This window comes from Amblyomma mixtum, chromosome 3 (assembly GCF_055824585.1).
Source record: "Amblyomma mixtum isolate Tamu chromosome 3, ASM5582458v1, whole genome shotgun sequence".
In the NCBI taxonomy this organism is placed as follows: domain Eukaryota; kingdom Metazoa; phylum Arthropoda; class Arachnida; order Ixodida; family Ixodidae; genus Amblyomma; species Amblyomma mixtum.
In genome coordinates, this window is record NC_143014.1 from 248,104,436 (window position 1) to 248,127,732 (window position 23,297).

The 23,297-nt window shown below is 51.4% G+C and overlaps 1 protein-coding gene across 1 annotated transcript in view; it reads right to left on the reverse strand.

Annotated features, from left to right (window-relative positions):
- Nucleotides 1-17,316, reverse strand: part of LOC149354280 (uncharacterized) — a 289,860-nt gene extending 272,544 nt beyond the window's left edge. The window contains exon 1 of the mRNA XM_089577480.1: nucleotides 17,153-17,316. Coding sequence (XP_089433606.1) covers nucleotides 17,153-17,245 — 93 coding nt within the window. The 5' untranslated portion in view covers nucleotides 17,246-17,316. The remainder of the gene's footprint in view (nucleotides 1-17,152) is intronic.
- Between the last annotated feature and the right edge of the window lie 5,981 nt (nucleotides 17,317-23,297).

The following is a 23,297-nucleotide window of genomic DNA, read 5'->3' on the forward strand; positions in this document are numbered from 1 at the left end:
CACCATTGATTTCGGCGCAGAAGTTAAACTTGAGTACGACTCAAGAAGTTCCCGGTGATGTGCACCTGTTGCGTGCACCTGTTGCGATCGTTGTGGCAACCTGGTCTGCAGGTCTCACGCTTTACTGTAGGCCGTCGGTATTAACAAAAGACAACGAGCAATAAGAAGACAGCTTTTCTGAGTTTGGCGTATTACAAGGCAGAGCGCAACTACTTAGGATATTTTCGTATGGATCGCTCTAAACTAAAGCGACTTAGGGAAGCGAAACTTCCAAATATACTTTCGAATGCCTCAGAGTTCGCGATTCCGTCCCTCGGACTCGCCACTTTGCCGCTAGTACTGAAGCCCGCTGATTATGTAGATCCCTCAATGGGTAGGGTTTTCTGAAATCTAAGGCTTGCCTACAGAAAGCGAAGTGCGAAAGACGGAAAGAAGAAGGAACGAAAGACGAGAGAAAGGAAGAAAGAAGGAGAAAGAAAGAAAGAAGGAAGGAAAGAGAGAAAGGAAGAAGGAAAGAAGGAAAGGAAGAAAGAAAGGAAGAGAAAGGAAAGAAGGAAAGAAAGAAAGAAGGAAAGAAAGGAAGAAAGAAAGAAAGGAAGAAAGAAAGAGAGAAAGAAAGAGAGAAAGGAAGAAAGAAAGAAAGGAAGGAAGTAAGCAGGAAAGAAAGAAGGAAAGAAAGAGAGAAAGAAAGAAAGAAAGAAAGAAAGGGAGAAAGAAAGAAAAGAAGAAAGAAAGAAAGAAAGAAAGGAAGGAAGAAAGAAAGAAAGAAAGAAAGAAAGAAAGAAAGAAAGAAAGAAAGAAAGAAAGAAAGAAAGAAAGAAAGAAGGAAAGAAAGAAAGAAAGAAAGAAAGAAAGGTAGGTAAGTAGGTTTGGTTTGGTTTATGGGGTTTAACGTCCCAAAGCGCCTCAGGCTAAGAAAGAAAGAATTACAGGAGGCCAAGTTATTTCAGTGGTTTCAGTTGACACCACAACACACCGTTTCTGCAAGCGCACCTAAAACGAAACCAGAAAGGCTAATTTTTTTTGGAGGATATAGCATTCTAGTATGCGCACTTCGATCGACATCACTGCTTCCATATTCTCGCAGAGCTCGAGCAGCTCGAGCTACTGAGGAATTGGGGTTCACAAAGAAGTCGCTCCAACGGAGGCATGACTCGCGGAACGACCGGTAAAACGGATTTTGAAGTGAAATGCTTCACTAGGCTAGTCAACACCGCGCTTCGCGTGAGCCGGAGGCTAGATTTGCCACTTCTGTGCATGCGCGAAACCGAGCGACGTCACGCACGGCGCAGGTGGCCGCCGTCGCAGCTGCCGCCGCTGACTCTGTCGCCTGACCTTTCGCCGCCGCCGCCGCCGCGCGCTACTGAGCATGTGCGCCGCCGCTTCTCCTCCTCGCCACCGTTTGACCTTTCGTCGCAGCAGTGCGCAGTGCGCATTTGAAAGAAGGGGTATATAAGGCGCGCTTGCCCATAGAACAGGCGCACACACTCGCCATGGAAGGGGAAGAAGGAACAGTCGGACGGCGCAGAAACACCAATCCAGTAGTGGCAGCTTGGGAGTTGGCTGAAAAGCAGCGAGAGCTTTTCGCTTCGAGATATCCAGGCTTAACCTTAGCTAAGCCACAGCCAATTTTTTTTCCTACTTACATTTATTTTTTTAGATTTTTAGTTTAAACCCCGAAATTTTCGAGAGTGATACCAAATGACCATCTGAAAGAGCAAACACGACATATTTATTAATTGTTTGTAGGTCGTTCGCTAGGCCACATCTCAGACATGTGCATTTTTGAGACCGTGAGGGCTGAGCGGTTTCTGGCGAAGGCCAGTGAGTGACTCTCGGAGTTCTTCATTGGCTTAATTTCGCGCTTGTTTTTTGCAGGCCCGCAAGTCTATATTACTCTTGCCGTCTACGTCAAACCCGGCGTCTCGAAGAAAGTAATGCTCAACTGTTAGAAGAACTGCAAACTGGAAATTTGTCCAATGCTGAAAGCGAGGAGACAGACGACAGTACAGACGATGTTGACGGCCCACAGATGGTGGAACCATTGAGTGACACGTCAAGGTCTGATGATGAATGTGTGCCTGCAACGGCCCGTGGTTTGAAAAGGCTCATCCCAACAAACACAGCGTTCTGAGGCGATGACTGGGAAGGTTTACAGCTCTAAGAGGGCAGGCCACAACCTTGTGAATATTTCGTACGGTGTGTTCCAAAAAATTTCTTCTTTCTCCCTGCTTCGAGAACAAAGAATATCCTTCGCTACAAGAAGGCAACTTGGTTAAAAGAAGAAAGAAATGGATCAAGCGGCATGTTCCAATGCACTTGATACGGCCGTTGTCCGGTACACAAAACGGCGGCTGTATCGGGAAACACATAACAGCTTCAGCACCTCATAGCTCGAACAGGATTTTGTCACAACCACTCGGAAAATTTGTCGGATAATTCACATTGTTAACCTTAACAGCCCAGGCCTAAATAACCTGCTTTGTAAAGTTAGGCCGCTGCATCACCAATCTGCAGTGAGGTGTCACAAGCTACATAAAGAAAATTGCAAGTGCATCGATGAGCGAACTTCGCCATTCAAGGGCCACCTCGATGTCAAACAATATATGAAAGGAAAGCCTCATTCTCGAGATGCAAGAAAAAACTATAGGGACACTTAATTACATTATTTGTGCGGAATGCGATAGTATTACATTCAGCGGCTTTCATGACAAACCACAGCTCCAGGTAGGGGCTGTGGGGAGGTGGCTCATCAAGTGACCTGATTACGCCGTAAATGTCTTGACCAATCAGCAAATTTTATGACAGACCAAAACGCCAGCTCGTCCAATCCGCAAATTTTATGATGGACTATTGCACCGGGCCTTTTCCCTGCTAAGGCTTCTGCTTGCGGCGATGCAAGTGGAGGGGGGCGGCGGGAGAGGTGGCACATCCAGTGACCTGATGACGTCATATCTGTCTCGAACAGCCAGCGAATTTTGTACAGATCACAACGAGGGATCGACCTATTATCACATGGATCATACATGAAAAAATTACTTATAAAACGTACTTCATGTAGTCAATGATTCTACGAAAATTCTTTTGGCCGGGGACTTAAGAGAAAAAAAGGTTTGAAGACACTTACCAAGTCAAAAAATGATGAAATACCTTTCAAAACCAGTACAGTTCATTATCCCCAACTGTAAGCCTTTTTTCAAAGTAAATAATTGTATTAATTACTTTTCCGAATATCGCGAAATATAAATAAATTACACATCACCAATTACTTCCCGCAAAATGTAATGACAATAATTTACAAATAATTTCGAAAAATAATAGCATTACTTATCAACAACTCTCTGCTTTCCACGCATACAAAGAAGTACAGGTCCCTCCGATATGAAAGGAAACAAAGTTTGAGGGCTATTGTTTACCCCATAATTATGTGCGTATAGCACTCTTTTTCCTGTTATCTAACCAGTTTTCCTATCAGCGTATAATGTCCAAAAATCATTTTTAACTTCAGAGAAGAAATAACGAAATAATTTGTGTTTTGTTTTTTCGAAAACGGTTGCTCTCAATAATATTGGAGAGACCTACACAGTGGTCACAGGTCTTACAAGCATTTCATTTTTTTAATTTATTGCGCCGCAGGAGCCAGTGAGCTTCATATTTGGCGTCGAAGATTTCCCCGCTTGAAGAAAGTGTTCTTTGCCGTGCTAAGTAGCCGCTCGGCACATAAGGGAAACCCAGTCATGGATAAATGTTTGCGGAATGTGGATCCCCGATTGAAAAAAAATTATTTCTGGTTGGTTGGTTTATGGGGTTTAACGTCCCAAAGCGACTAAGGCTATGAGAGACGCCGTAGTGGAGGGCTCCGGAAATTTCGACCACCTGGGGTTCTTTAACGTGCACTGACATCGCACAGTACACGGGCCTCTAGAATTTCTCCTCCAAAGAAATTCTAGCCGCCGCGGCCGGGATCAAACCCGCGTCTTTCGGGTCAGCAGCCGAGCACCGTAACCGCTGAGCCACCGCGGCGGGGAAAAATTGTTTCTCCCCCAGCCTTGCGTCAAAAACCCTACAACTACTACTTTGCTTTTGGCGCGACTGGATGACGCATCGAGCGACAAATTTCACGCGAGATACTATGTCTTTGAAGGGTTCGTCGTTCGTGCCACTTGGGGGGATGCAGCGATTTCTTGCTCACAGTGGCGCCTCTACATACAGAGTCAGTCTCACTCGTTACGGCGGCCTGGCGCGCAGTTACAGTCAACCTATAGCAAAATGCAAAAAGAATTGGGCCGCTGGTTTATACTCTCCCAAAGAAAATGTAGCAAAAGAAACTTCCAATACTCTCTCGTAACATGAGGCGCACAGTCTGGTTATCCCGGCGTACGACGTTCCACTATCCACCTCCCACCCCTTTCTTAGCTCAACTGGATTCTGACATCTCAACCACGTCGTGACGGACGGAAGGAAAGTGAAAGAGGAGAGAGAGAAAGAGGTGCTCTAGTGGAGGACTGTGGAGAATAATTACGACCAACTTCAAATATTTAATGTGCGCTGACATCGCACAGCAGACGGGCGGCTTTTGCGTTTCGCTTCTCTCGAAACGCGGTCGCCGCGACCAAGTTCCAACCCAAGTGGCCATCATAAACATGAGACAATGTAAACATTAGACAAACTAATAAAACATAAGCACAGCCCAAGTGTCGTCGCTTATACTGTGCTCAAGACAGAAAAAAACTACTACTGAATCCGATGCCATGCTACCCGGAGCTGTCTGCACCTCTTGAAGCCTATAAAGCGCGTTCGTTATTGTCTTGGCTGTACAGGAAATCGATACCGGCAGATTGCACTCCCCTGCTGTAATGCTGTCCATGTAATGTGTGTAAATGCAGGAAAACCACAACACCAGGGACATCTATCCGCGTGTAATGTTGGGTGAATGCGCTGTATGAGGCTGAGATCGGGGAAAGTGAGTGTTTGGATGCGTCTTAGGTGGTAGGAGTCCACCGGGGAAAGCTTTTATGTGGCGGGGGATAGAGGTGCCTATTTATGCGCACGGCTTCTATTGATAAATGGGTTGAGGGTGGGCATTAGGACAAGATCAGTATGCCCCGCTCGGTTGCTATAATGTAGAGCTAGGGCATCTCCCGTAATATTGTCATCGAGACCTGCATGCCCATTCAGCTCATTCCAACAGTTCATTCACGCTGAGGAGTCGCTGCATTCCGAGCAGCTAACGCTTGCTTGGTATGGGGTCCGAAAAGGTCGAGTGGCAACCATTGAGCTTAAACCGATTGCGAGACGAGACACGTGGTACGTTATGACACAGCACGGACCTGTGAGTAACTCGTCGCAACAGGCGATTGACACGAGGAGCATCGGTTCGAAACACGATGCCAGCTAGGAGTATTAAGGCAATGGAGGCTACCATCTACCGTATCAACCAATTTCACAATGGAAGTCGCATGACCTCAAAGGACAGATTGTCAAGGACAGATTATCTGTGACTGCAGATAGAGGTTCTTAGCTCAATACCCAATGTTATCTTTGGCAGAGAGGATAATTGAGTCGGAGGGTACTTGGGTATCTTATTCAACAATGCACCTACAATGAGTGGACGCAGTATGGGGTGAATGTTAGTGAAGTAGGTCGCTTTGGCTTTTTGGTCGCCCGGTTGCACAAATTCCTACGAAGGGATTTCTAGCTGAAGTATTCACAGTAGGCGCGTGTGACGGAGCATAGCCCACGAGCACACGCGTCGAACTAGAAAGCTTGCCTTCAGTCTGCGATCTTCACAATGCTGGTGTACTGATTCGTCCAACGCAGTCAGCAGTGGGTTCCCTAGGAGAGACACTATAATGATAATCCTTGGAAGCCCAGCGACCACTCTCATAATTTCTCGATTGACGGCCTCCAGACAATGTCCCGGTAAGGCGCTGAAAATGGGCTTGATTTAGGAGGCGTAAAACACCAGTCACCAAGCGCAACGCGATGTAGGAGAGGGCTCCGCCAGCATTCAGCGTGTTATTGGCCTGTTTTTAGCCTGGGGAGCGAAGTATAGCCGTGGTCATCTGTAGCGGATCGTCGACAGCAGAACATTAACCGCCGGGCTTTCTTTGAATCAGCCAGAAGCAGCCAGTTTGCGGAGTTCCCAGCTGTAGCGCCCGAAGGTGGACGTTTTAACGCGAAATCCCTATATGGCCATTTAGAAACTAAACCCGGAGTCTTTGTCGGCGTCTCGAAAAATTGGTCCAGAAAACCTCCATTGACGTCATCAGCAAAAAAATTGTTCCGAACATGCCGGGAAATGAATTGAGGGCCTTCAAATTGCGAGGGGAGCACGTAACCCATAGGCCACAAATCGCCGTTGATTTGTGGCGAATGGAGGCGAACCTAGTGTATGCGTTTCCTTAAGACTGCGTACTAACGAGTAACTGTGTCATTGTGTCATTCGAAAGGAAGAAAAAAATGTCAATTAAAAAATTAGTGATCTTGCCTTCAAAGCACGTAAGTAGTCGTAAGTTCCCTGCGTAGTTTTTTCTACTCCCCGATAGCTGGAGGCCGATTGATGAAGCTGAAATCGCAGTATAAACAGCTGACGAAAGTGCAGCCGCTTGATTAACGACAGGTTGCGTAGAGTGCTCCGCATGGCATTAGCGTACACCAAAAACTTTTAGACTACCGTATGTCCCAAACGTAGGCAAGGGAGTTCCCTTTAAGCCTTTAGTGAGGCCGAGCCCTTCTAGCACACGATATAAAAATAGCGCAAAAGGAACACTACGGACGGAAAGGGAACGACTCAGACAAGCGCTAACTCTCAACTGATATTTAGTGCTGAAACAGGCAATTTATACAAGACACTTTGTGGGAATCCTGGCTTTCCGCCGTCGCCTTTGCGCGGCGGTGCCGGCCTCCCGCGTTGTTTCTCCTCTCTCCCTTGCTCCCGCCTCAGGAGGTGGAGAGGCGGCTGGGTGACTAATCACTGTCATTTAGCCACAGCTCCGCCCCGGCTCCCCAAGGGCCTTTGCCATTGGCGCCTTTTGGCGGGAATTTGGGACCCGCTTTGGGCGGCCGCGCACCCCGCGACCGTCCGAGCGGGGCCCAGAGAGAGAGATCCCTCCGAGACAGCGTAAGGTGCGTACGTTACTGTTTGTCCGTGCCGGCCTTTGCCGTTCGGACCAGTGCTTACTCGAGCTCGCCCGCACGTGTCGTCTGACCTGCAGCGGCTCGAGCCTGTCCAGCGGGGTCCAGCGACCTCCGACAGGCGTACCTTGCGTTGATTGCCCACTCTCTCTCGCAACCGGCCCAACGGTCGACACGAGAGAGAGATCACAGCACTGCCGCGGGGACATTCTCCTGCAGCGGCGTGCTAGCGGCGCACATTGCTCGAGTCGCTTCGTGCGCGCAGCGGAGCCTTGCTCCTCGCGCGCCCTCGGGACGGGGTGACGATTGAGTGTGTGTGTACTGCTGAAGGACGACGTGAATAAACGTCTCCTTGGTGAACTTGGAGGCCTATTTCATTGCGGCGAATCGCTCTCCTCCCAGCGGAGGTTGAGTGCGCCGCATCGGTGTCCCAGTGTGTGTGTGGTGACGGCTGATCGGGGCCCTTGGCTCGCACGAAGCTCGAACCCGCGGTGGGTGGTGGCCTGTGTCCACGTACAAACCCACAACTGGCGCCCAACGTGCTAAGTCATTGGCGCTTACGCCTTTGATGACACATTAGCCGAGCAGGTCGCCTTGCCGATCACGCTTGCGCACCATGTCTACCCCCAGCGGGGCACTCGGCAGCTACATGTCGGCTCCCTACGGAGTTGTAGCGTCGTTTGATCCGCTGGCTGCTGTTCCTTCGAATAGCCAGACACCGTGGTTGGCCGCGGCCCCCATTGGGGTTTACGGCGCCACAACCCAAAATGTCGACCACGCGGCTCCCATTGGAGCTGTATCGGAAGCACCCTGCGGTGCATCCGCTGGTCACATGCCTCAGCTGCGCACGCTTTCCGCCCTGTGCGAAAGCAGTTCGTGTCACGCTGCCGCAACCGGCAGTTTCGAACAGCAGCAGCCGGGCCCCGCGAGCAGTCAATTCTGCTCTGGGAACGGCGAGGCGCTGGCCCGGTTCCCTGTGGAAACCGCGCCGCTCATCGAACTAGGAGGCTTGCCTCCCTCGTTCGTGCAGCCCGCCCAAACCTCCACTGAGACCGGGGCGCAGGCGCTGCTAGCCAGTGCTGCCCAGATGATCCAGTCGCTGTCAGGGGCTGTTGGGACACTTTTGGCCACGCCGAAGTTGTCTCACCCCGCGGTCAAGTTGCCCATGCCAACATACCGCGGGTATGATGACCTACTCAGTGCCCGGGATTTCCTTGAGTCCCTCGCCCATTATCAGAGAACTATGGGTCTCACTGAGCAGGTGGTGCTTGCACACATCATCCCCGCAGCGCTGACTGACACGGCAGCTCGGTGGCATCGGCTTTCCGGCCACCGGGCAGCGACTCTCGAGGAGTTCCGTGCAGCATTCCTGCTCGAATTCCTGCCCGCTGACTACGAGCGTAGGATGCGGCGAGAGCTGGAGCTCCGTACTCAGGCTCCGGATGAGTCGCTGCAAGAGTATGTTCGTGCGATGGAAGACCTTTTCTCAATCGCGGAGCCCAGAGCCTCGAACGAGGAGCGTGTCGAAAGGACGATCAGGCAGGCACATCCGACCTTTTCGGCTTAGCTGCGCGGCGGCCGATTCCGAGATTTGGAGGAGCTGGCCGCAGAGGCAAATCGCATTCAAGGCGACATTTTCGCCGCGCGCGCCTATCGTCCGCCACCGCCGGCAAGCGAGGCCCTTGAGCCACGCTGTGCATGGAGAGGGGCCTTGCCCTTACCCAACCGGCGACCACCCGCACAACCGGCCTTTGCAGCTGTTAGCGGGCAAAACGATGCATGGGAGTTGAGCGACAGAGCTCTCGATCCCTAGACGTACGGGAGACGGGCAGCCTGCGCTGCACCGTTTTCTCAAGCGCGTGTTGAGGGGCGCCAAGCGCTCCAACGCACAGCGGAGGGGGAAACCCGACTCGGCCGACCCTTTGGTCGTGCAGCGGGCGGACCCAGGCAGGGAGAGGCGCCATTGTCCCGCGACCAAGCTCGCGGCGGTGTGCGCTGTTTCCGCTGCCAAGAGAGGGGCCACTTAGCAAGAGAATGCACCGTAGCCAGGCCTCCTGCGAGGCAGGGAAACGGCGGCGGGGGTCGGTCGTGAAAGGACCACCGGCCCAATCTCTGTTAATTCCCTCTGCGTACAGAGCAAGCTGCCTTGCTAATGCGCACGCGCCGTTTATTGCGGTCACCATTGCTGGCCGCGAATTTTCGGCGTTACTGGATACGGGAGCCAGCGCTTCCTTGTTCGGTGAAGAGGTGTTGTCCCACTTGCAAAAGCACTCTGTGCGCTTGCGGGACTGCCGTACGGCATTCAACCTTGCGAAAGGCGTAGCCCATTCGGCTGGCGCCGCGAGGCTGACTGTCAGGTGGGGAGAGCGGACGAGACGCACGCGTTTCATCCATCTCCCAGGGCTCAGTGTGCCCATGATTCTCGGACGGGACTTTCTCCTAAAAACCGGGATCGTGGTGGACATTGCGAATGGCGGCTATCGCGACGGACCATTTTCCCAGCTTAAGCCGTTCATCAGCCCACCGGCGTAAGTATGTGCCTGCGCAGTGAAGGCGTTCGGAGAGTGCCACGCTCAGCGGACAGGGCCACGCCCTTATGTCGAGCGTTCCGTCGTTCAGCCTCCCCTTTGGGACCGAGCGGCGCGGCACGACCAGGCACCACATCCGCTGGCCGCCTGTGCGGTAATATTGGACGACACACAGAAGGCTCGTTTGACAGCGCTATTGTGTCAGTACGATGAGCTCTTCACGGATCAACCTGGCTGTACCACTTTAGTGAGCCACAAGATCCACACTGGAGACGCGCTTCCTTTGAAGTGCAACCCTAGACCCGTCAGCCTTGCGAAAAGGCAGGTGATTGATGGGTTGCTGGATGAGATGCTGTCGGCGGACGTTATCCGCCGCTCGTCCAGCGCCTGGGCGTCTCCGGTGGTGTTGGTGCCTAAGAAAGATGGCAGCCACCGTTTGTGTGTGGATTATCGCCGTCTGAATGCGCTGACTCGCAAGGATGCCTATCCGCTCCCGACGATCAGCTCAATCGTAGGAAACCTGGGCAGCGCGCGGTACTTTTCCACGCTAGATGCCTCCAAAGGTTACCTACAGGTCCAGATGGCTGACACTGACCGGTCTAAGACCGCGTTCACGTGTCACAGAGGGCTGTTTGAGTTCACTCGTATGCCGTTTGGTCTCTGCAATGGCCCTGCGACTTTTCAGAGGCTCATGGACCGCGTCCTGGGGGAAGCGAAATGGTCCCACGCCATGTGCTACCTGGACGATATCGTGATTTATTCACGAACCTTCGATGAACACTTAGGCCACATTGCCGACGTCCTCGAGAGGGTACGGGCTGCTGGGATGACTTTGAATCCTGCGAAAGAGCGCGGACCCGGGTTCAGCTACTAGGGTTCACGCTGGGCGAGGGCTCCATTGAGCCTGATGCGGAGAAACTTCGAGCCATACTCGAATTTCCCGCGCCCAAGGACGTACGCGGCCTCCGCCGCTTTCTGGGAATGGCCAATTTTTATCGGTCGTTCATTCCGTCCTGTGCCCGCGTGCAGGCACCCTTGACCAAGCTCTTGGGAAAGACTGCCGCGTGGCGATGGGGGCCCGAGCAAGAGCGATCCTTTCGCCTCCTGTCTAGTGCCATTGCCGAGACAGCGCCGCTCAAGCTACCCGACCTGACCAGACAGTTCGTAGTCCAGACTGACGCGAGCGATCTGGGTTTAGGAGCAGTTCTCCTACAGGAATTCGATGGCGTGCTGCAACCGCTGGCCTTTGCCAGCCGCTCCTTGCTGCCCTCGGAGAGGAATTATTCCGTGACCGAGAAGGAGTGCCTCGCCATCGTGTTTGCACTGCGCAAATTTGACGTCTACCTTGATGGAGCGCAATTCGTGGTGCAGACAGACCACAGTGCGCTCAGCTGGCTGATGCGGCTCCGCGAGCCTGCGGGTCGGCTGGCGCGCTGGGCTCTCCTGATACAGCATTACGACTTTTCCGTGCAGTATCGAAAGGGGAGCACAAACGTGGTAGCTGACGCGCTATCCCGTGCCCCACTCGCCAGCGGCGCCTTGACGCCTGTAGGCGGAGGGGGCGAAACAGCGGACGAGCCGCCGGGCGGCAAGGAGGGGGAGCCCGCAAACGGGTTAACCCATTCCGCTAACCAGGAAAGCAGCGCTTCGCAAAGCGGACGAGAGGCAAAGCTCTTCGTGAGCGCCTCGGAGTTGCCGACGCGAACGGAAATTTTGGCTGCAAACCTGAGTGGGGACGAGACCAAGCTCCCCTCTGGGATGACTGGAATCGTTTTCAGCCGTAAAGAGCTACTGAAAGCCCAGCAAAATGACCCCTTTTGTCGCGAGGTGAGCGACGGTCTCAGGCAGACGGAGCGCCGTGACGCTACTTGTATTGTAGCGGGCGCAGGGGGGCAGAAGCCAGCGTGTGTCGCGGCGAACCCCGGGGATTCATATTTGCTGGACAATGACGGGCTCGTGCTGAAATACATAGCCCCCGATGACGAGTCCATCGACCCGTTCAAGGTGGTTATCCCCAAAAGTCTGAGGGGTGCACTGTTGAGATTCTCTCATGACGAACCACTGGCCGGTCATCTGAGTGGCTCCAAAGTTTTTGCAAAACTGAGTCAATCGGTGACGTGGCCCGGCATGAAGCGTGACATTTTCCGCTATTGCCGTTCCTGCCATGTCTGTCAAGCGGTGAAGTCAGGGGGCGGCAAGCCGCCTGGAATGATGCAACCGATTGACAGTGTGCGTCCGTGGCAGATGGCCACCTGTGATTTGATGGGGCCTTTCCCCAGGAGCAAGCAGGGGTTCATTTACCTGATGGTAGTCGCTGACCACTTTTCTAAATGGGTTGAGTTGTACCCCCTTCGAAAAGTGTCAGCACGAGCGGTGCTGGATAAACTCCAGGAAGTGTTCTGTCGGTTCGGCTTTCCGGAAAGACTGATCACGGACAATGCGTCCTATTTCACCGCTCGGGTGTTCGGTAACACGTGCCGTTCCCTCGGAATCGAGCACTACACCACTTCACCCTACCACCCCCAGTCCAATTTGACCGAGCGAATCAACCGAACGCTCAAGCCAATGCTTGCGGCCTTTGCCGAGTGTCAAAAGGACTGGGCAGACCATTTGAGTGAGTTCGCGTTCGCCATCCGAACAGCTGAGAATCACTCAACTGGTTTCTCTCCCGCCTTCCTCAATTTCGGGAGGGAGCTGGCGAATCCGATGTCAAACGTCGTGCAAAGCCAGCTCGGGGATGAGCAGACGCGGGCAGACTGCTCTGCTTATGCGTCGACGCTTCGGGACCGGCTTGGTCGGGCTCTCAACAGAGCAAGGCAGAGTTTGGCGGCAGCCAGAGCCCAACAGAAGGCTCAATATGACCGCAAGCACCGCCGCCTGACTTTTCAGGTGGGTGATCTTGTCCTGAAGCGCAACCATGTTCTTAGCGATGCGAGCAAGGGGTTCTCAGCCTCGCTCGCTCCTAAGTGGCTTGGTCCGTACCGAGTGGTCAGAGTCTGGTCGCCACTCGCGTACCTGCTGGAGGATCCCCTTACGGGGAAAACCAGCCGTGCCCACATCGCAGACCAGAAGGCCTACGCGTCACGGTCTGACGAGCTTGCGCCGGTACCCATTGGTATCAAAGGCAAGCGCAAAGGCACAACCGGTGCTGCGGAACGCAAGCGTACGGAGCACCGGTACAATCTGAGGCGACGGTCACCGGTGTGATTGATGCCGGACGGCGGACGTTTCCGCAACCGATGGCACGCAGCCTCAGCAAGCTGGCGAGGTTTCTCGTCAGGCCCTACCCAGGCGAAGCACGGTGTGTTTTTTGTTTTGTTTTTGCAGCATGCTCAGTTCCAGCCTTGTGTGTTTATCAGTTTATTTATTTGTTTTGTTTTAGTCAGTTTCTAGCCACTTTCGTTTCCTGCTTGTACGTCTGTTTTCGTTCTAACGTACCGAGATGTACAGAGGCAAACTTCAGCCCGCTCGTGCTTGCTCTTATCTTCTAGAAGGAATAGATTGGATTAGGTGTCGTTTGTACAGCGCGCCTTTTTTTTCATTTCCGGCCCGACTGTGGGTGGTTGGCTCGTTAAGGAGCCGTGTGTCGCGGCGCGAGTTTTGTGCGGCCCGTATGGAGGGGAAGTTGGCGGGGCGTTTGGGGCGATGGGGGCGGAAAGTGCACCCTTTGACCCTCGCCGCGGCGCCTCTGGATGCTTCTGATGGGGGGGTCGTTGTCGCCGACCAGCGTCCGCGCACGTGCCGGTGTATGCGTGTTTGTGACTGTGGCTGTGTGCGCGCCTAACCATGAGCCAAGGCGACGCCTGTGAGTTGTGCCGTTGTGTGCTTTTGCGTGAGCGCGAGGATGAGAAGGACCCCTCGCTGTGGCCAAGGTTACACATCAGGACGCCGCCGAACGTCCTCGCCCGTTTCAGCCGGCGTGAAGGGGGGGCACTAACTGTCTTATGCCCGAACGTGATGTCGTGTCCAAGGGCGCGAGGTCAGTGCTCTGCCGCGGCCCCGTCGTCATCAACGCACCCTACATCAACGGAAAGAAGACCGCCATCAGTCGTCGGCCCTCCCAACCCGTTCAACAACGATGTCTGCGAGCGGTGAGTCGCTGACAGGCCCACTGGGCCGCGCCACCGAACTTTGAGGCTGGCATCCACCTGTAACATAGCTGTACAGTTGTATTCACATCTTCTTGTGTACTGTGTATATAATCTGCAAGCTGTTTTGATTTACTGAAGCGTATGCAAGTGTTGTTTGCCTTGTTTTTCCTTTGTTTGTGTGTTTTTTTACGTTGTTCTGGCTGGAACTGAAGTGTAGCTAGTTTTTTTTTTGTGTGTATTCATTTCTTTATTTTGGAACTGAAGTGTAGCTTATTTTGTTTGTTTATTGATTTCTTTATTTTGGCCGCGTGCTTTGCCGATGGGTAGGAGCGCATTTAAGGAGAGGGGGATGTGGGAATCCTGGCTTTCCGCCGTCGCCTTTACGCGGCTCTGCCGGCCTCTTGCGTTGTTTCTCCTCTTTCCCTTGCTCCCGCCTCAGGCGGTGGAGAGGCGGCTGGGTGACTAATCACTGTCATTTAGCCACAGCTCCGCCCCGGCTCCCCAAGGGCCTTTGCCATTGGCGCCTTTTGGCGGGAATCCGGGACCCGTTTTGGCGGCCGCGCATCCCGCGACCGTCCGAGCGGGGCCCAGAGAGAGAGATCCCTCCGAGACAGCGTAAGGTGCGTACGCTACTGTTTGTCCGTGCCGGCTTTGCCGCTCGGACCAGTGCATATACTCGAGCTCGCCCGCACGTGTCCTCTGACCTGCAGCGGCTCGAGCCTGTCCAGCGGGGTCCAGCGACCTCCGACAGGCGTACCTTGCGTTTATTGCCCACTCTCTCTCGCAACCGGCCCAACGGTCGACACGAGAGAGAGATCACAGCACTGCCGCGGGGACATTCTCCTGCAGCGGTGTGCTAGCGGCGCACATTGCTCGAGTCGCTTCGTGCGCGCAGCGGAGCCTTGCTCCTCGCGCGCCCCCGGGACGGGGTGACTATTGAGTGCGTGTGTACCTGCTGAAGGACGACGTGAATAAACGTCTCCTTTGTGAACTTGGAGGCTTATTTCGTTGCGGCGAATTGCTCTCCTCCCAGCGGAGGTTGAGTGCGCTGCAGCGGTGTCCCAGTGTGTGTGTGGTGACGGCTGATCGGGGCCCTTGGCTCGCGCGAAGCTCGAACCCGCGGTGGGTGGTGGCCTGTGTCCACTTAGAAACCCACAACTTAAAAAAACATAAAACAAGCAGCTCTCTCCTTTTTTTCTCTCTCCTCTTACTTGGTCTTCCTAGGAAAGAGCTGCTTGCTTTATGTTTTTTGTAAGTGACTTGTATAAATTGCGTGTCTCAGTAATAAACCCCAGTTGTGAGGTAGCGCTTGTCTGCGTCGTTCCCTTTCCGTCCCTCGTGTTCGTTTTGCGCTATTTTTACATCATGAACGTTGCCCAACTTTCGGCTTTGCCCTTGTAGCACCCCTAAAGCCCCAGAGCTCTCGAAAGGTGAGGATAGCAGGCATGCTTATCTTAAGCAGATTTAGAGCTTAACGGGTGCCATAAGTGTTTAGCTACAAATGCCAAAAGCAAACCCTACTAGCTGGTTACTTTTGGCAAAGAGGGTATATATCTTGCGGCCACCCAGCACGAAGGATAAAAAGCATGTTCACTAACATCGATGCCGATACCGGTCCGTGAGGCACAAGGCAAAAGGAACAAATTGCCCCAAGAAGTCTCTTTTGAAGCGTGTGGTAATACTTCTAACTTCAAGGAAGGATTTTACAAAACTGTGAGCCCGCGGAAGCAAATGGAGCTTTATGTCAGTAGAGTAAAAGATGTCTGTATGGCTCATACCGTCGTATGCTTTTTCGACGTCAGTGAAAAAAAAATTGTCTGAACATTGCCGATGCAACTTGAAGACAAGGTTGATGACACCAAATTGGCCAGCCCGCCTTCAGTGCCCAGAGATGCATAGAAGCCAGCTTGGGCAGTGTGGTAAAAACCCTGCTGTGCAAGCAACCATGACCATGCTGTGCAAAGCAACCATTCAGCCCGGGCACGGACTTCCTTTTGCCTTCGCCTCTTGCCGCAAGTAACTCCGGCATATAATCATGTGGTGAAAACGCACAGGCAACGAGGACAGAAAGTTCAGGATATAAATTCAGGTGGTCCTTTCAGCATCCGGAGTGAATGGAAGTTCATCGACTTGAGCGGGAAGAACTACCATGCGATGCGCGAACGTGTTGTATCTACGAATATACCATGCTGGACATGCTTCAGTCTTCACTTGGAGGATTGTGATGCAGCAGTTTATATCGGTCACATTCAAATGACTCCAATGAACGAAAGCACCGTTGTCTCCGTGCAGGCCACATGGCATGGGGAGATCACAGTTAGGGTCGAAACGATGAAGGGGCTTGTATTGCCGTCGCCATCGCAGCACACATTATGCTGTGAGAGCTAGGCAATCCCGGCGGCTTCAAGTTTTGCCAGTCTTTCTAGAAAGAAGAATGAGGACGAGCTCCGTTGAGCCACTGTGCACCGCTCTGACTGCGCCACAGCGAAGGCGTTGCCTGATAAGCATATTGCAGGACTTCCTGACTTGCGCTACTTACTTACATATTGCGATTAAATTACTAATGAAGTGGAGTCTTCGACCAAAACTGGTATGTTCGGGGTAAATCATAATAATGCCAAACAGTATACGCCTCCCAAACACAAAAAAAAACCTTTCGTAAGACGTTTCATAGGTTTGTGAACAAGGCTCCCGAAAAGGAGCTGAAACATCTGTTTTTTGTTTTTTTTTTGTCAGCGGCAACAAGTTTTCATTATTATGATTAAATTACAAAGCAGCAAATGGCGGCAAGTGCGCGCCTTCCGACTAGCTCGTGATGTAACCACGTGGACAACAGAAATATGCAAAGGCCTGATAGCATCACTCTCGGGCACTTATCACGACTTCAACCCTGCCCTAAGAGCGAAGATCTGCTCCTGCAGCCGACTGTCGTTGCGTAGCCGCTCTATAATGGGCACTTTTCCCTCGACTCTAATGAGGGATATGTTGCGTAAAGATATTTTTCGGGCTGCACCGAGCTGTACGCTCTGTGTGTCGTACGTGTGTCTTTTACCGTGTCTGTCTCCTTTTTTCGCGCTGCATCGCTTTTTAGAAAACAAAATTCATCAACAATCCGCATCAAGGTATTACATGTATCTGAGTAATCTGCCACCGAGTTAAGACAACACTTTACTATTTTGCACAACCTTCTTTCTTCAGTAGGAACGAAACCCTAAGAATTAAAGCGGGCAAAACCTTCACCGCAAAAATGTGGCAGTCTACATTTTTCGAGTGGGGTGAGAGGTTTCTATTCGTACATGCGTCCAGTGCAGAGTTGAACCTTGGCCTTCGAGTAAAACAGCAGGTGACCCCAACAAGGGTCGCTCATTGAAAATAGACCTCCCCCACAATGCTTACCTTTAGTCCACTGGATACGTAATGTCCGCGCCTTGTCAGCCGGTTTGTGCACTGATCGTAACTCTGGTTGTGATCGCCCTGGTGCGTCGGCATGCGCAGAGTGATGTTCACAGTTTCCTGGGAAAAAAAGACAGGCCGGGACGATGAGTCGCGCAACGTGGCCTGGTGGGAGAGAGGGCGCTGACGCGTCACCGCCGACTGGGATATCTCGCCAATGTAGGCGGCTCATGCGCACGAAGGACGACAGGGGGAGTGCGACGGTGAGCGTCTCGTGACACCGTTGCACGTGAAGGCGTCATCTGCCTCAACCAGAACAAAATCGCCCGCCAAAGGCACGGCATGTTCTTGCAGTAGCAAGGAGGCACTCCATTATAATTTATGCGAGCATATCGCAGCTCTCGTCGGTGTAGACGGTATCATTTCGGCGCAAGCTGTTGCCATTATGAAGCCAATCCTATCCATGACATTCAGGGACCCCAAACTACTTTTAACCGCTCCAATCCTTAAAAGGTTGATACGATAGCATCTGCGAACAGTTCAGCCATGCGCATTGCGAAATACAGTAAAAATTCAAATCCAACCCACCTGCTCTCTCTCTCTCTCAACGCCCAGGCCAAGCCCTTCATACACATCATGTTCCAGCGATTCCGGGAAAAGGAGGACGGCTAAATAGCAGGTCCGCACGCATTTCATTAGTCTATTATCCTCACTAAAGGGTCTCATGTTTACTTTGGGGTCTGGTTGCATAGTCGCTGTGCCCGCGCTCCTTACTATGGGCCCCCACAAACCAAACAAGCGTTTGTGCGCTGCGCTCGGCCCAAGGGTGACTTCCGTGGCATCCCGCTCTTGTACGCTGGAAACCGTCGAGGGTTGTGACTGTAGAGTCAGCCCGAATAGGTGACAACACGCTGTTGGGCTACGCCTTGCAGATTCGATCAAGTACTCTCACTTTCTAGCTTTGAGACTAACTGTAAATAATGCAGCTAACAAATCCTTCCAATTATACTTTAGGCTTCCCCGTGGTAATTATTGGGGTTCCGCTACGCACTGCGGACCGGCTTCGCTGAGACCCCACCCTCGGCACAAGTGTACTTCTGTGTGTTTTCAATTTCTCAAAATCGCCTCCCCATAGCTTGTAATTCAATTACACAGTTGCAGGCTGGGGTAGACCAGGGTGAGAAATTTATGGTAACATTATAATACCTGAAGCTCAGCGTATGCGAAGTTGAAAAAAGTTTTTTCAGGGATTTTTTTTTTACTCAACGCGTTTTCGTACCCACAAGCAGTATCCTTCCAGTGGAGAGTTCTAGCATACGCGTATGTATCGGCGAAATACTCGCGTAGACGTATTCCGGACAGGCCTGCCGTGCATGCGCAGTGGCTAGGTGAGGAGCTCATCCGGTATGCGCCTACTGTGCTACGACTACCGGAGACTCTCCAATATCTTCTCGCTACCTCTACACTTCATTCCCTTCGAGTCACGAGCCTCTGACTGGCGCTTCGGCACGGGCAGCAACACGTCGACCGTGCGCGGCAGCCAATGGGAGCGCAGTGGAAAAAAGGTGGCACGCGTCGACAAAAGGTGGCGACGCGGCGACGGAAAGCTTCTGGTGACAGACCGGATGGCAGAAACCAATCTCTTCCACAGAGCGATGCACACGTGCACTGTCCGTGACTACGACTGCGCAGCACGCTGTCGCCACGTCTGCGTGAACAGTACCTGGGGATTTTCCACCTTTGAGCGCGGTTCCTCTCAGCACAGATGGCGCTGCGGTATCGTGAAGGCGATTTTCTGATTGAATGATGAAATGCTTATATGTGGCCTGGCGCTTCAGATGCATCACGCTATGCATCAGGCGGCAGAGGTAAAAAAAATATTTGCCTTTGTCTTCATACCTCGGCCACCTGACAATTCACGGCAGTAAAGCTCACTTTAATGATAATCAATGCAGTTTGAAGCCGCAGTTCTACACTTGGGCTAATAAGCCCCTTGTTCAGGGTTCCGTGCTATATTCCTCCACCTAGAGTTCCTTAAGGGCGCAGGTTGGGCCTACATTTTCGAAGTATTCTTCGGTATATTTTGGACCCATTTTCTAAGCAACTTAGGCCATCCCGGTTTTGGCATATTTTATTCCTTACTTTGGCTTTTTTTACTGCACTACAATCATGGCTTTGCAGCAAATATTCAAGTGTGTCGTTATTTTTTCTGAGACCACATTTCTTTTGCTCTTTTGATAGAATAAAACACATCTGCAAAAAGAAAACCTACTACGAAGGCAATTAGGATTCGATAATTCAGTAGCTTTGCACTTTTCTGTAGAAAAAGCTGGGAGGAAAATATGCCTTTGTCTTGTTTTTTTAATAACTGGTCAAGTGTAACAAAAAATGACACATTGAGCTATCCGAGATCGAAGACTAAACACACATTTACTTCAGTTCTTTTTTCATCATTCACTGAAACATCTGTTGAGTAGCCGCTATCCATTAAGCGAGTAGAAGTTTCATTTTTGTGCTATTTTTCTTGTCAGTTTGCTTTTGTGGTCTCCTTTGAGATCAGTTCTGCATCTTCCCCCATACAAGTACTCTCACGCAGGGAAATTTGCAGGGCATTATTCTGTTATTCTGTAATGCTCCGTTTCGTTTGGCCGCGACGTCAATATGACCAAAGTAAGACCAGAGGAGAAAGCAAACGGCCAATCACAGACACTGCCGATCTGGTCGTGGTGCCGCCGCTAGCCTGCCTCCTGACCGCGCATCCAATTCGGCCCAGTCTCAGAGGCCACGCAGAGCCACATCGTCGCACAAACGACGTCCAGTTTGTTTACCGAATGAAAATTCGCGACAGTTAAGCTCGTCAGGCGGGTCGAACGTGTCGTGCTCAACCATTCGTGGGCGTTGGAGCCTTTCCATCAGTGCGACACGGACGCGGAAAGCATTTATGGGCGTGTTTCTGAAGCGACCAGCATGACGTCTTCACACTCCGCATACGTCACTAATAGCAGTGACTGTTGGAGGAGGACCAAACTAATGAAAAATGAAATTAATGTGAAGAAAATACCGCAGTTGGTTTTGCAAGCCCAGAATTTCTGAATCACAGAAGGCGGAAAATCATGTAAGCCACCGACTATCCTTATCAAAATCATATTCGATGTTTCAGGATTAGTGGGAAGCCAAAAATTCGTTGATTTTATTTTAATTTCAGGTTACTCTATACACTTAATATCGACTGAAATCTCAGTAACCGCCAAAATTTTTCCACTTCGCCACTGCCATACAATCGACCCCTGCGGCACAGTGCTTGATACAAGAAAGCCGCGGTCATCTTAGGTTTAGAAGATCATCGAGCTAAAACGTCATAGATTTAGAACTTTGGAGATTTACAAAAAAAAATTGCTGGTGGTTTAGCATTGCTAAAAACGACATATTATGCAAAGGCACGGCTCCGAACTTGGGTCAACGCAATTTTCAAATTTTTTCGCGCAGGCCACTCAAATTTAGTGGCTAGGCAAAGACAATTTCGGAGGTGTCCCAGGTTGGTTCCGAACGTGGGTGAACTCAATATTTAAATTGTCGGGAGTGGGCCACACAAATCTCAGGGGTGGGCCAAGTGTATTTCGGGGGTATCCAAGCTCGGTTTGGAACGTGGGTCAGCTCAATTTTGAAGTTTTCTGGTGTGGGCCGCCCAAATATCAGTTGTGGGCCAAGCCCACCTGAGGGTGTTCCACTCGGTTCGAAACGTCGGTCGACTCAAATTTTAAATTCTCGGTAGTGGGCCACCCAAACATCAGTTGTGCCCCCAAGCCCATTTTGGGGGTCTCCCAGTTCGGTTCTGAACATGGGTCAATTCAATTTTGAAATTTTCGGGAGTAGGCCACCCAAATTTCAGGGGTGGGCCGAGCCCACCTTGGGGGTGTCCCAGCTCAGTTCCGAACGTGGGTGAACTCAAATTTAAAATTTTCAGGAGTGTGCCACCGAAGTTTCAAAGGTGGGCCAAACCCATTTTGAGGGTGTCCCAGCTCGATCCGGAACATCGGTCAACTCAATTTTAAAATTTTCGGGTGCGGGCAGCCCAAATTTCATGGGTAGGCAAAGCCTATTTTTGGGATTGTCCCAGCTCGGTTCCGAAGGTGGGTCCACTCAATTTTGAAATTTTCGGGAGTGCACCACCCAAATTTCAGGGGTGGGCCAAACCCATTTTGGGGGTGCCCAGCTCGGTTCCGAACGTGAGTCAACTCAATTTTACAATTTTCGTGAGTGGGTTACTCAAATTTCAGGGGTGGGCCAAGCTCAATTTGGGGGTGTCTCAAGTCGGTTCCGAACGTGGGTCAACTCAATTTTGAAATTTCCGGGTGTGGGCCTACCAAATTTCAGAGGTGGGCAAACCCATTTTTTCAGGTGGGCCAATTCCATTTTGAGACTAGGTCACGCCTGTCATCTACCCAAGCAGACCAAAGTTCACTGGCAGTGGATGGTGGTGGAGAAAACATTTATTAAGAATGAACAGGAGGTATGTTTGAATAAGCCCGTAAGGGAACGATCCTTACAAACACTAGTATGGGACCCCAGTGGCGGTTGCCGCCGCCCGGGCGCGCCCGACTAAGGCTTGTTGGGCCTGTAAGGCGTGGCAGCCGAGCAGGGTCGCCTCCCAGTCCTCCCGGGTTGGGTTGGGGATGGGGGGAATAGCGGGGTTGGAGGGGCAGGCCCACACCATGTGATAGGTGTCAGAAGACACTGCACGACAGTGTGGGAAGCTGCCACTAAAGGAGGGGTCAAAATGTTTTAGCGCTGCCGGTCACAGCAATGTATTGGTGAGAAGGCAGAGAAGGAGCCGCTCATCCGCCTTCTTCAGGCCTTTACATGGGCTAGGGTAAAGGCGATGACAATTTTGATAATATGTTGTAATATCTTCAGCCAAGATAATTTCAACTCGAAGGTCAAAAGTCAAGTTCAAGGCTTCAGAGACCCATAGGCTTCTTCAACATTGCTATTGAAGTAGCGCTTTTGCATTTAAAAAATTTAGAACGCTGCTTGCTGCCTTCATCCTTGAGGCATTTTATTTGGTTAACGTCATCATCAGGGTCATAAGTTATCAGTCGACGCTGTGTCTGTCAACTTCTCTTCCCTCCTTCAGTCCAGAGGTGTATTGTGTCTTTCCATGTTCGGGCTGGACAACAAATACTTTTGTAAACTCACTAGAAATTTTGCTACTAAAAGTGGTGTAGGAATCTCAATCGCCGCCTTCTCCTCCTTGACGTTCTCACGTGGTTCATCTACCATCCCCGACATTCGCCAAACAAACTGCGATACTTTACACCGAGCTCTGCTGTCGCCGTGCGAGCTCACAGGCCAAAAAAGTGCCGATATAGTTGAACGACTGTAGTATTGCCCCTCAGCGGCAGCCGTTACCAAAAGCGGTCACTGCGCTGCAGACAACCATGAGTTAGATTAAAATTACAACTGATCCTCGGTCATTTGTTTCCGGTTGGCTTGCTTGCCTTCATCAAAGTTTTGCGCTATTGGCAGGGTAGAAATTCACGGTTCTTGAACTATTCTCATCCACACGAGGCTTTGTGCTGGCCATATTACAGTTTAAAGTAGCGCTCGTCCCTGTCTGTTCCCTCTGCGTCCTTGTTGTTTTGGCGCTTCGAAAAATGTCAAAACTGCACCAACTAGCCCGATCCGCTACCCTTCTGAACTCTATATTACACGTAACGAAATTTTGGGGCCTATTGGCTTGCTGAGAGGGAAATCAAGGAAGGATGGTAAGTTTATTGCTCCAGTGCTTCTCACGCAGTGAGAGGACTTTGGGCTGCGAACAAACATTCTGAAACAGTTCGAGATCATTGAACGATTCGGTCACCTGGTCATTCGAACCTCGATTCCGGATGTGGTTTTGTTTTCCATAAATGCAGGCTTGTAAGGGAAATGGCATTCAGTGCACCTCTCTCAGCCCGTTTTCGGATGAATACCGCAGCCAGGCGGGAGATCATATACCCGCTAGCCTAGGAAAGGCTAGGTAGCCTATGCGACTACCTCGTCGAAACTGGTCTCTACACCCTATTTTAAGATTCTATATCCTACATTGCACTCCCCCTTTCTCAACTTATGCTTCATGGCAGACTTCTGAACTAAAAAATACCCACTA